The sequence below is a fragment of the Neofelis nebulosa genome, chromosome 11, assembly GCF_028018385.1.
Source record: "Neofelis nebulosa isolate mNeoNeb1 chromosome 11, mNeoNeb1.pri, whole genome shotgun sequence".
NCBI classification, from domain to species: domain Eukaryota; kingdom Metazoa; phylum Chordata; class Mammalia; order Carnivora; family Felidae; genus Neofelis; species Neofelis nebulosa.
Window position 1 is genome coordinate 82782118 of NC_080792.1, and position 12583 is coordinate 82794700.

A 12583-nucleotide genomic window follows, 5' to 3' on the forward strand; every position below is an offset into this window, starting at 1 on the left:
TTTAAGTTATCTCTACACCCAGTGGGTCCCAAACTCACAACCCTGAGATCAAGAGTCGCAGCTCCACCAACTGAGCTACCCAGGCGCCCCTTATGTATTTCAGAACTACAGTTCTCTGCCCCCATTCAGCAGAGAATTCACGCCATCTTGTCCTCCAGCTTTCCTGTTGGCGCATTCGATCCCAGTGTCTGGTTTTGTTTGTGTTTGTGTAGATCGTGCCTTGCCAGTACATGCTGCAGACAATGAAGGACGAACAAGTTTTCTACATTCAGTACTTGAAGTCCATGGCATTTTCGGTGTACTGCCAGTGCCGGCGCCCTCTGCCCACACAGATCCACATTAAGTCCCTCACGGGATTTGGGCCTGCCGCCAGCATCGAGATGACCCTCAAGAACCCAGAGGTAGGTAGTAACACAGCAGAAGCTTCGGAAAGAGCACTCTGACGCGGGAGGTGCAAACCTGGCCGGTTGGTTGCCTGGTTGGCCTTCTGCCCTTATGAAGAGTGGTAGGTTTCTTTGATTCCTAATTTGAAACAGAGGAGGTACTTCTCTCCACTTGTGAAATTTGGGGGATAAGAGGCCGGTGAACTCTCGGTGTTTTTTTGATGTAGGTCCTGAGGCAGCAACACACTTACCACTTTTACTTAGCGATGCTCGACTTTTCCTATGTTTATCTTGTTCCTTATTTTTTTGAAGCTAATCTGTGTGTTAAATCACTAACTCTCTCCTTTCCCTGGCTCTTTGCTCTCCTGGTACCACAGTTGTTTGCGTGTGCGATCACCCTGCAGGGATCCCTCGTTTTCTGCTGCATGTTTTTACAGGAGCTTGCTCTCCCCTCCCTGGTCTCAGTGCTTTTTCTCTCCATCTTCTTACACCTGCTTCCCACAGATAGGCGCCTCTAGGGGAACTTGAAAACACCACACAGAAGTTGTACACTTCTTTTTATTTCACTAATCACTTTATCCTGAAGATAGATGAACAGGGCAATGTTTAGAATTTTCAGAGCCTTCAAAAATCAGTTCCCGCAACTTTTATTGCATGAAAGATCACCCGTTAATAAAAGCCAGCAAATACCTCTTCACCAGAAAAAAACTCAAAAACACCAAAAACTGCTGATTTTAGTTGGTGATGAAAATTTTTCTGAAAAAACTCACTTGGATAAGTAAGAGCTTAGGGAAAAAATGAGGCCTTTATAGTTAATGGCACACTTGTCCCTTGCTCCCATCAGAAGCAGCTGCTTAGCTGACAGCCACCTCCACTCTGTGGTCGTGTACAGTTTCTGTCTCTGGCTGTTTAGGTTGGTTTATTCTTTTGAGTTTTAATTTTTCCATTCTCATGAGCAGTTTATCTATTTTAGTTCACCCATTCGTGTTTTCTAGGATTAAAAAAAAATGAATTTATTTCTACTTGTTTCTTCTTTTGTCTCCAGAAATCGAGGTATTGCCTTTCTTTATAAACTTAGAATCTAGCCTGCATTCTGCCTCTGCAGAGTTGCCTGTTCTGGACATTGTATGTGAGCGGAACATACAGTCTGTCTTTCACGTCTTTCACGTCTGATTCTTTCATTTAGCATGTTTTCTAGGTTCATCCATGTTACAGCATGTGTATTTTATTTCTTTTTATGGTTAAATAATATTCCACTGTATGGATATACCACATTTTGGGTGTTCATTCTTTGGCGTATGGACACTTGGGTTTTCCCACTTTTTAGCTATCGTGAATAACAACACTGCTGTGAACATTTGTGCGCAAGTGTCTGTGTTTACGATATTTTCCATTCTCTTGGTAAATACCTAGGAGTAGACTTTCCAGGTGTAGGGAGAATGAATGGATCAGTGATAAGATTAGCTTTGAAACTTTGAACAAATTATTGAATATCTCTAGGCCTGTGTTTTGAATCCCTAAAATGAAGGAATTGGATTAGATTCTGTCTCAGGTCTTTATTTTAGCTTTAAAATTCTGTAATTCCATTATTAACTATTTTTTATGATATATCTATATCTGTATCTATTTTAGATATATAGTTTAGGGGTCAGCAACTATGACTGTAGCTGCAGTCAAGCCTGTAGCCTGTATTTGTATGACCTGGATAAGAATGATTATTACATTAAAAAAAGAAGAAGAATGATTATTACATTAAAAAATGTTTATTTATTTCTTTTGAAAGAGAGAGAGGTCATGAGAAAGGGGCAGAGAGAGGGAGAGAGAGAACCCCAAGCAGGCTTGATGCAGGGCTCAATCTCACGAACCATGAGATCATGACCGAGCCGAAATCAAGAGTCGGACACTTAACTGACTGAGCCATCCAGGAGCCCCAGAATGATTATTACATTTTTAAAAAGAGAAGAATACTCATAAGAAGAGAGACCCATAAAGCCTAAAATATTTACTATCTCTCCTTTATAGAAGTTTGCTGACTGCTACTCTAGTTTATTGTTGAAATGTGTATAATAACTATAAATAATGGTGACAACTAAATTTTGTCACAGTTTAACTGTTTGCATTGTTTGTCTTACTGGTAACAGCTAATGTTTTGATTTCTGAAATCACTCATACACACACACACACACACACTCACACACAAGTATAATTTACACACTAAAAAGTACCTGAGCATAAGTATACTGCTTGATGAATTTTCACTAAATACAGCTTGTGACAAGCACAAGAAACAAAACATAAGAAGCCTGTTCCCTTCTAGTCATTCTACCAGTAATCAGTATTCTCACTTAAAGCAGCAGAGTTTTGCCTGGTTTTGACTTTCATGTAAATTGAGGCACATAATTTATATATTTTTTGTGTCTGACTTCTTTTACTCAGTGCCGAGATTAATCTATGCTGTTGCTTGTAGTGGTAGTTTTTTCGTTTCCTTACTGTTTGATATTCTGATTGTGTAACTATAACACAGTCTATCTTCCATTTTACTGTTGATATGTATTTAGGTTATTTTTTATTTGGAGCTATTATGATTAATCCCTTTCCTTTGGTAAACATATATATCCATTTGATTGGGTCACAGAGTATGTGTGTTTGACTTTAGCAGATATTGTCAAACACTTTTCCAAAGTGATTCATCACCATCAGTGTATGAAAGTTCTAGTTGCCCCACACTCTCACCGATACTCAGTGTTTTCTTTTTTATTTGACTTTCTGGTGGGTATATAGTGGTATCTCATTGTGGTTTTAATTTTTGCTGTCTTGATGACTAATGAAGTTGGGCTAATTTACTTACTAAAATAGTAATTTGTTTTAATAAAGAAGCATTGGTCTGATTGGGGTTTCCTAGCTGATGTCACTTACACAATCTTTGTTTTCTTTTTTACCGTTATTATTTACGTATATAATACTGCTGGGGGGGCAGTCTATCGTCATTACTCCCTATTGGTTTCAAGTGCTGTTCTGGGTTTTGTTGGAAATGTTGAGTTGAGTGGCGTTATGTTGACACTGACTTTTCTTTTGATTTCAGCGACCCAGTCCAATCCAGCTTTACTCCCCTCCTTTTATATTGGCCCCAATTAAAGATAAGCAGACGGAGCTGGGAGAGACTTTTGGGGAGGCGAGCCAGAAGTACAACGTGCTCTTTGTGGGCTACTGTCTGTCTCATGACCAGCGCTGGCTTTTGGCTTCCTGCACTGACCTCCATGGGGAATTATTAGAAACTTGTATTGTAAATATTGCTTTACCAAACAGGTGAGGAGCCTGCGTGTTTATGCTACATATAAATCGATACTGTGCCTTTCCTCAGATAGGAGTCTTTCTGATTTTCCTGTCTAAATGCACTAGGCGCTGTGCGATGGGTGGGTTCTTTGGCATTTTCTGAGTTTTGTCTTACTAAGCGATAACTTCGACTCATTTGGGGACCCCTTCCCCACTTCTTTCTTTTGTAGGTCACGGAGGAGTAAAGTATCTGCACGTAAAATTGGACTACAGAAGTTATGGGAGTGGTGCATAGGTATTGTCCAAATGACATCCCTACCCTGGAGAGTTGTGATCGGCAGACTTGGGCGGCTTGGCCATGGAGAGCTTAAAGGTGAGAGACTCCTGAAGCAGTCAGTACAGGAAACAACGGAAAAGGGTTGAACTAATGTCCCTAACTGAGCTGAGGGAGAAAATGGGAGAGTTGGTGGTAAGAATAAAGCAGATTGATATTCCCTGATTCTTTTAAATGGACAGGATAAACCAGCAGTTTTTAAACTTTTCATTATCAACAAAACCATTTGCCCAAGAAATCTTAAATTTTGGACTCCAGTGTATAAGACAAAAAAGAATGTATTAATATAAAAGTGATAGTAAATTGAATTTCTAACATTTATTTTTGTACTGGGTCAGTGAGATCAAGTCAGTTTTAACATGAAAATTTAAAGAGAGATGGATGAGAGGAGAATCGATTTAGGTTTCTTTTATTATTTTTCATGATTGATGGTGATATAGTTTGTGTGTTTTTGTTTTGGTTGCACAAGAGCAAGACAATCCTGATTTACAAGGACAAGTAGGTGCAAGTTGGAATAGTCTTTATTCACGTTGCCACTGTCTGATATTTTTCAGCCTGGAAGCTTAAGAGAGCAGACTTTTTTTAAGTTGCATGCCTAAATATACCTGCCAACTGCTAATATTTCCTGTCATAAATGTAACAGTCAGTCACAGAGCACTAAAAGTAACTAACGACACAACTGATCGGTGGCAGCAGCCTTGTCTGGCTTTGAGCCCAGCTCATTTGCTGTGCTGGTGTAGCTACTTTGCATGAGCAGTATGCATAGGCCTACGTTATTTTTTTAAAGCCTTAGTAATTAATGACGCATTTATAAGAAGTTCAGTACATACATAGAGATGGGGAAGTTTCCTTCTAAGGTCTACACAAAAGCAAAGCACAGATTAGCTTGGTGGTTTTGTGCATGCAGGTGTATTAGAGCCGAATCAGCAGACTTTCTAAGGAAAGGGCCAAGTAATAAATATTTTCAACTTTGCAGGCCAGCTTTTCACCGTTGCAGCTTCTCAGCTCTGCCATTGTAAAGTCAGAGCAGCCATAGAGAGATAATACCTAAGTGAACGGGTTTGGCTGTGTTCCAATAAAACTTTATTTAGCAAAAAAAAAAAAAAAAAAAAAAAAAAGGCGGTAGGCAGGATTTGATCTGCAGACCATAGTTTGCGGACCCTTGCATTAGAATGCGTATATTGTTTCTTTGCATGAAATTTGTATCAGGTATTTGTGGAGTCCCTGAAATAAAACCCCTCACGCGATTCAGCTTGGATTATAGCAAGTGCTCTAGTCAGTGAACTATCAGGATTTAATAGCGGTTTCTACGTGTATTAAATTACAGAAGTATTAGGTAACTGTTGGGAATCTATTGTGTGCAAAATTTTTTCTACTAATTACACTGTAGGCCAATAGAAAATATTACCCTTTTCATTTTTTAAAGAAGAGCATACTTAGAACGAATCTTCTATCAGTAGCCTGGAGGTCTGATGCATTGGGGGATTCATTTCATTTCTGTCAGAAGTCCTATCCTCTCTCCCGGTCGGCCTTGTAGTCAATCTTATCTCTTAAAGGGTTTGAGCTACTCTTAACCCTTGGGAAAAGTTAGAATATAATAGAAAAGGAGAAGAGGGGATAAAAACGTAGCCGTGTCTAGTCACTTGGTGACTGTCTTGGACAGTTACGAAGGCCATTGCCTTCCCTTGTATAATTTTTTAGAAGGGGCACTCTTCTTATCTTTTACGGGAAAGGGATAGAAGTGTGACTGATCCCATCAAAAGGTTGAGAGAAAATGTACTTTTGAGGGATAAAGACACCAAGAAGAGCCTAGTGTACAGGAAATCAGTTTACCAATCTGTATTTCATCCCTTTGGGGATGTAAGGCCCGCACCACATTGCATTTCTATGGGGCAGTATCATATGAGAGCCTGTAGATTTCAGTTAGCTTTGTGAATTTCTGTTTTTTATCACCAGTGTTTGTGATAAAATTCAGGTAATGCTTTTCCTTTCTTACTTGGTTTTAAATACAGAACTCATGCCTGTTTGATTTTTCTATAATTTTTAAAAATACATTCTTCATGACTTGGCCACTTTTATTTTAGCCACTTCAGTTGGAGGTTCTTTAGGAGTAAGAAACAAGAAAAAGTTGTTCCTTTCACCTCTTCACGGGGAGATCAGCTTATTTGAAAAAACTACGTGAAAGCAGAGAACCTGTGGTGGAGTAGTCTTTCGTTGGTGGACACGATATGGGTGGCAGTGTGCTGCCACAGGAACATGATGTGTGTTGGGGGTCAAAAGAGAGGTCTAAGTCCTTTTCCATTCCTGGAGTAACATAACCCTCTACAGTTCTCTGAGCACACATAGTACCTTTGGGTGAAGGCAGTAAACAAATACTAGAAAGAAAACTTAGGCCAGCGTTTTAATCTGAACAATTAGTGTACATCATTTGGAGCGCTTCACTCACACCCATTGTTTGTTTATCAGCTCTTTGGGGCCTTCTACGAAGGGTTCCCCTTGTTTCTGCTCAGCTTGCCTTTCCCGGAAACAGTCAACAGACAGCAGTAAACAGAACTGAGAGGTTTGCCCCCCGCTGTGCATTCTTCTCATGAAAAGGGCTGATAGGGGCAGTGAAAGAACCAGACATGGAGTAAGAGGAGGAGGAGAAAGGATGGAACAGACTGGCCTCATCCTCAAAGAACATTTGAAGCACCTAAATCTGTTTGGGTCTGTGCTGGACTCTCCCAGGTCATTTCCGACATGATTTCAGCATACAGAATAGGAGGGCTTTTGTGTCTTTGTTAATGACGTGTAAGGGAGGCCAAGTAACATTTTCTTTCTAACGAGGAGGGGAACCTGTGTAAAGCCTTATTCCCTTTGGGGCCCAGTCCTGGAAATTCAGTTACCAGGCAAATCCGGTAAAATGCTCAAACCTCCTATCACGATGAATTTCTAAAGACTGCGTGTGACTGTGATATTTGGTTTCAGATTGGAGTATCCTCCTTGGCGAATGTTCACTACAGACAATCAGCAAACGGCTCAAGGACGTGTGCCGGATGTGTGGGATCTCTGCCGCTGACTCTCCCTCTATCCTTAGTGCCTGCCTGGTTGCCATGGAGCCCCAGGGGTCCTTTGTAGTGATGCCAGGTAAATCTCCTCTTACCGTTTTCATTAATTAGGTTATCACATCAGTTCAGTCCCTTCCATCTTCAAGTCTACAGACAAGTGTAGAATAGATCTTTATTATCTTTGTGAGAGAAGATTGTATTTCGGGTTCAAAAATTTGGTCTCTTCCAAGGGGAGTGGTCTGTGATTTTGTTATCTCTGTTGACCGTAGTTTGGAAGACAGCGTAAGTCCCGGATATGACTGAGAGCTCTTAGAGTCGTGGCCAGTTACTGTTGCCCGACCCTAATTTGTTGTTAGTGTATGAGGATCACCCTCCAAAAACCACGAAAGTGAACACCACCCTGATACGTGTTGGAGTGTGTGTTTGAAGACACATGTTTGACGGAATCTGTAAGCAGCCTCCAGAGGATATTTGGAGTGTTTCTGATGTGGTTGCGGAGGAATGGTGAGGCAAATAGAGCTGAAAGAGTTGGCACAGTATCCGGCCCGTGGTAAGCTCTCAGTAAATGCGACTCCCAGGGTGTGGATAGCCAGAAGATTGTGGCCACAGAAGTTTTAAAAAATCAGCAACTAAGCAATTTGATAATTTTTTAGCTAAGCAGTTTTATACCTTTTTTTAGTCTGTTCTTATCCTCCAGTTCTCTCTGATCAGATGGGGAGACTCCATCCCCATAAAAACCAGTAGCGTTATGTGAGATGATGTTATTTGTCATCAGTCCAGTGAGAGGCACATGTCCTGTGTTGGCCTCATTAGGCCCCAGGTTACTTGTTGCCTGCACCACTTGGGCAGATTTCACGACGTCTTTGTTCTGTGTCCTCACGATGAAATGGGGATAATAGTTCTACCTCAGGGTAGCTACGATGACTGAGTGAGATGACGTCCATGAATAAGGAGTTTGGCACAGAATCTGGCACGTAGTAAGCATTCAATAAAAGTTAGAATAGTTATTCGCTGAATGGTACCGTGTCTACAGAATTGTGTTGTTTAGGAGAACTTTATAAATTGTGAGCAACCACAGGAAAAGAGAAAGTAGACCTATTTTAGAACTACTTCTTAAATAAGTAGTTAAAACATAGTTGGTGGTGGGGCGCCTGGGTGGCTTAGTCAGTTGAGTGTCTATCTCTTGATTTCAGCTCAGGTCGTGATCCCAGGGTGGTGGGATCGAGCCCCGTGTTGGGCTCGGTGTTGAGCGTGGAACCTGCTTGGGATTCATTCTCTCTCTCATTCTCTCTCTCTCTCTCCCTCTCCTTCTCCTTCTCCCTCTCCTTCTCCCTCTCTCTCCCTCTCCCTCTCTCTCTCCCTCTCTCCCTCTCTCCCTCTGCCCCATTCACACACACACTCTCTCTCCCCTTCTAAAATACAAAAGTAGAAATTTAAGAAAAAAAATTTTTGGTGGGCTCAGTCTGATTTTATTTTAACCTTCCCCATGTTCAGTGAGGCTTGGATTATTACAGCCCTGTGCTTAGAGTCTATTTCTGGGAAGCTGTTTTAACAGTGAGGTCGAACTTCGGATGTGTATCCATCCTGGCAGTTGTGTCAGACTCCTGTCTCTCCAGTTCAGGTTCTCCTGTAACTTCGTTTCTGGAGTTACTTACCGATGCACAGAAGGAATTGGTACACTTCGCTCTCTTTCTCTGTCTTTTTGCAAGACGCTGTCACAATGGGCTCTGTATTTGGCCGAAGCACCGCACTGAACATGCAGTCGTCGCAGCTGAACACCCCTCAAGATGCCTCCTGCACACACATCCTGGTGTTCCCCACCTCGTCAACCATCCAGGTGGCCCCGGCAAACTATCCCAACGAAGACGGGTTCAGCCCCAACAACGGTGAGTGTGGAAGGCGCGAAAGGAAAGAGCTCCAGGTCTCCCACAGGAGCAGAGCGAAAGGGTGTGCTCGGCGCCCTGCTGCCTGTGTTGCAGTAAGCAACGTAGAGAACGTGAAGAGGGTATTCGGGGGTTGGGGCAGTCTGTCTGGCCTGGAAGATTTGTGTGCACTGTTACCGAGCCCAAATAAATATCTCCCTCTCTCGCATAATTAGTGTTCTGTTTATCACTAACGGCAAAAAAATACCCGGTTGTAGTGTCCTGCACACAGGAGCCACTCTTGCAGTAAATAGTTGGTGATCGGATTGGAGAAGGATGAAGACCACTAGGCATGAAGTAGCTCCTGTCTCTAGGGGTTGGCGGGGGGGAATCCATTATTTGATTATTTAAGTATTCTTCATCAGTGTTTTTGGTTTGGATATCTATTAAGGCATTTGTTAAGCAGCGGCTGTTTACAAACTGTAAAATGCTCAGTATTATGTAGCCATTTGCATTGGGTTTTGAAGAATTTTTAATACCTACCAACATTTACTCTTGTTAAATGGGGAGGGTAAAAGGATGCCAAGTTTTATATACAGTCTGATCATAATGGAGTAACGATATGCGAATAAGAATCGTAGCAAAAATGTTCACGGTAATTGCATTTTGGGTGATAGTTTTCCCTTTTTATACTTCTCTTTCCAAATTTTCTGTTCTCCGTGTACCTTACTTTTATAATGTGGGAGAGGATTTCTTAGTGAAAACATCATGCTTTGATCTGCTTTTGGAATAGGTCTCCAATTTCAGGGCAAGTTCACACCTATTAACATGCATTAATTCAGCCTCTGGCATTTTAGATGCTAATTGGATGCATGGACAGAGTCTGCTGTTTTCTTGGATGGTGTCAATTTTAACTTTGTTTAATAATTAAATTGCTTCTTTAGCTGTTTTGCCATTTTTTTTGTTATGTGCCCTTGGAGGCTCTACAGAGCGTGGAGTTTTGTTTTATGTTCTTTATTTCTCCAGTCTGTTAATACTTCACATTAGAAGATCATTGAACAGAACATAAAATGAAAAAAACAATTTTCAGTACCTCCCATCCAGTAGACACACATTAAATCTTCCCACGTTGTTAACAGCATGCACTTGTAATGGTGATGGGCCAACAAAACAGTATGTTGTTGAAGTTGCGGATATAGATTATTTTTGAAATCTTTGTGCTTTTTCTCCCTCCTTTCTAGATGACATGTTTGTTGACCTTCCATTCCCAGATGATATGGATAATGACATTGGCATCTTAATGACTGGCAACCTCCATTCCTCTCCCAACTCCTCCCCAGTTCCTTCCCCAGGCTCTCCTTCTGGAATTGGTGTGGGCTCTCACTTCCAGCATAGTCGGGTAAGAATGATCTGAAGTAGGGCCTTCAGGGGCAGTGTGATTGCCTGCCTCTTTGCTTTGTGCGCCTTTCTTCCTGATGGTCTTGGTCCCTGGTGTGAGCGAAATCAGTGTGGAAAAGTGACTCTGTAGTTGTTCTGTTTTGAATGATGGCAGGAATTTGAAAGAAATGCATTCTTATTCCCGAAAATGTTCCTGATGAATATGTTTTATCAGCAGGTAGGCATTTTGCAATGACTGTTTTCTTAGCAAAAATTAGTTTTGGTCGATTGGTTGCTGCTTCCCAGTTATTTCTTATTTTTTGCCAAAATAGTGGCTTTTCAGAGGCTAGTTCAATGGCCCTGCTTTTTTAACACGTAAAGTAACTGTGTTAATTGAAGAACACATTGTTGATGGTTGATTATTCTGAAATGAGCCTTACTGTTCTTGTTTCACATCCTGGTGCCTTTGTTTATACGGTTCCAGTCTTTTCTGTAGCTAGGTGCCAAAATGGCAAGGGCCCACAGGTTGATTTTGGAGAAGTGTCCAGGTTAATGCCCTAGGATTAAGACAAAACACCAGAGTTTACAACCAGTTTCACCTTTAAATATCCCAGGGATATTGGAGGTGGATTAACAGAGGATTGAAGAGTTAAAGGTTCTGCTATAGCTTGTGTTAACTTTGTTTAAAAGCTAGATGATTCATGGGGCGCCTGGGTGGCTCAGTCAGTTAAGCGTCCCACTTCAGCTCAGGTCATGATCTCACTGCTCATGGGTTTGAGACCCATGTCGGGCTCTGTGCTGACAGCTCAGAGCCTGGAGCCTGCTTCCGATTGTGTGTCTCCTTCTCTCTCTGCGCCTCTCCCACTCACACTGTTTCTTCCTCTCAAAACGAAATAAACATTAAAAAAAAAAAAGGTAGATGGTTCATGCCTTATTACTCTTTTGTACCTTCTGTTTAAAATATGAGATTGAGGGTTTAAGGCATAGAAAAATGGCTATGTCCAATATCTTAAAGTGGGCAGGAATAACCAACTCTGCTCACACTCATTCAGACACAGAGTTGTAGTTAGAGGACTTAGGTTTCTGTCTGTGGAACTTTATTGCCAGCCTGGAGTTCACTGAAGGACAATCAAGAGAAAAGATTTAAAACGTTAGTCAAAGAGCAGATAAAACCAGGGAAGAGCAACTCAGTAAACTATCCTCATGGAGCTACCTATCTCCCATTTTTCCTTTCTAGAAGGAAGGGATTTTAAATGTGTTTATTTCCTCCATAGACATTTGCCAGTTAATGACAGTTTATTGGTTCTTTGAGATTGGTGTGATAGGAACCAGGTCCACAGATTTTACATTAAGTAGTTGTAATTTAGGATTAATGTGAATTCTAGAGGCAAATAGCAACTAAGAGTGCATGCCTTAGAGTTTGGTAAATGGAGCTCAGAGTTCCAGCTGTATGGCTTCTAGCTTTGTGGCATTGAACAAACTCGCTTGACCTGTCTTAGCCTTAGTTACCTTATCTGTGAAATGGAAATAACAGCAACTCCCTTTCTGTCGTGGTGGTTGTAATTTGGTTTATCCATTAACAAAGAATTGGTAATTGAAGTGTAAGGTTAGTTTTGTAAGAAACAGAGGTTTGCTGTATTTTCTGCCTCTGTTGGAGCCTCAAGCCCTAAGTCTGTAATGGAGTGTCAGAGTTTAAACCGCACTGTTTTCTGAAGCTAGTCAGGCGGCCTTTTCTCAGTCCTCAGCACCTGCAGCCCGCTGACCCCCCGAGAGGCTTTCAGGATTTCCTCTTTCTGAACCATTAAACATTCTTTGATATCCAATTAAGACATTACAACAGGGAAAAGAATTTGTTCAAGGCTGGGGTAAGTTTTTATTTTTTAACCAAAAATACAACTTGATGTAATAGTTGGGGATGATTTTTTTCCCCTGAAAACAGAAGGCCTTTGAAAACAAACGATTACTTATTATTGCTTGCATAATAATAATTGCATAATTGCTTTCAGCCCTTGAAGCCAGCTAAAAGAATCAAAGATGAGGAAAATGCCAGTTGCAGAAATGCACAGTCAGGCTCTAGCAGGAGTCTTGTATTTAAGGAGATTGCGGAGAGTGAAAACATGGCCTCTTCACAGGCAGGTCCCCCCCTGGCGGGAGGTCAGAGACACTGGCGCCACCCAAAGAGCCGTGAAGCGTCCTGTTTTCCCAATGTCCGTGTTGTTGACAGTAGACGGTCAGGTGCGCTTGTGTATTTTAGTTGGTTGCTGGTGAAGGAGCACCTGGGCTTGGGGGCTCCCTCAGCTGCCGGAG

General features: G+C 41.5%; 1 protein-coding gene across 3 annotated transcripts in view; it reads left to right on the forward strand.

Moving 5' to 3' along the window:
* Positions 1 to 12583, forward strand: part of MED13L (mediator complex subunit 13L) — a 305493-nt gene that overhangs the window by 286269 nt on the left and 6641 nt on the right. For all 3 annotated transcript variants that reach the window (XM_058691175.1, XM_058691176.1, XM_058691177.1), the window contains 6 exons: positions 213 to 401; positions 3466 to 3689; positions 3887 to 4029; positions 6958 to 7116; positions 8747 to 8923; positions 10141 to 10298. In XM_058691175.1, coding sequence (XP_058547158.1) covers positions 213 to 401; positions 3466 to 3689; positions 3887 to 4029; positions 6958 to 7116; positions 8747 to 8923; positions 10141 to 10298 — 1050 coding nt within the window. The remainder of the gene's footprint in view (positions 1 to 212; positions 402 to 3465; positions 3690 to 3886; positions 4030 to 6957; positions 7117 to 8746; positions 8924 to 10140; positions 10299 to 12583) is intronic.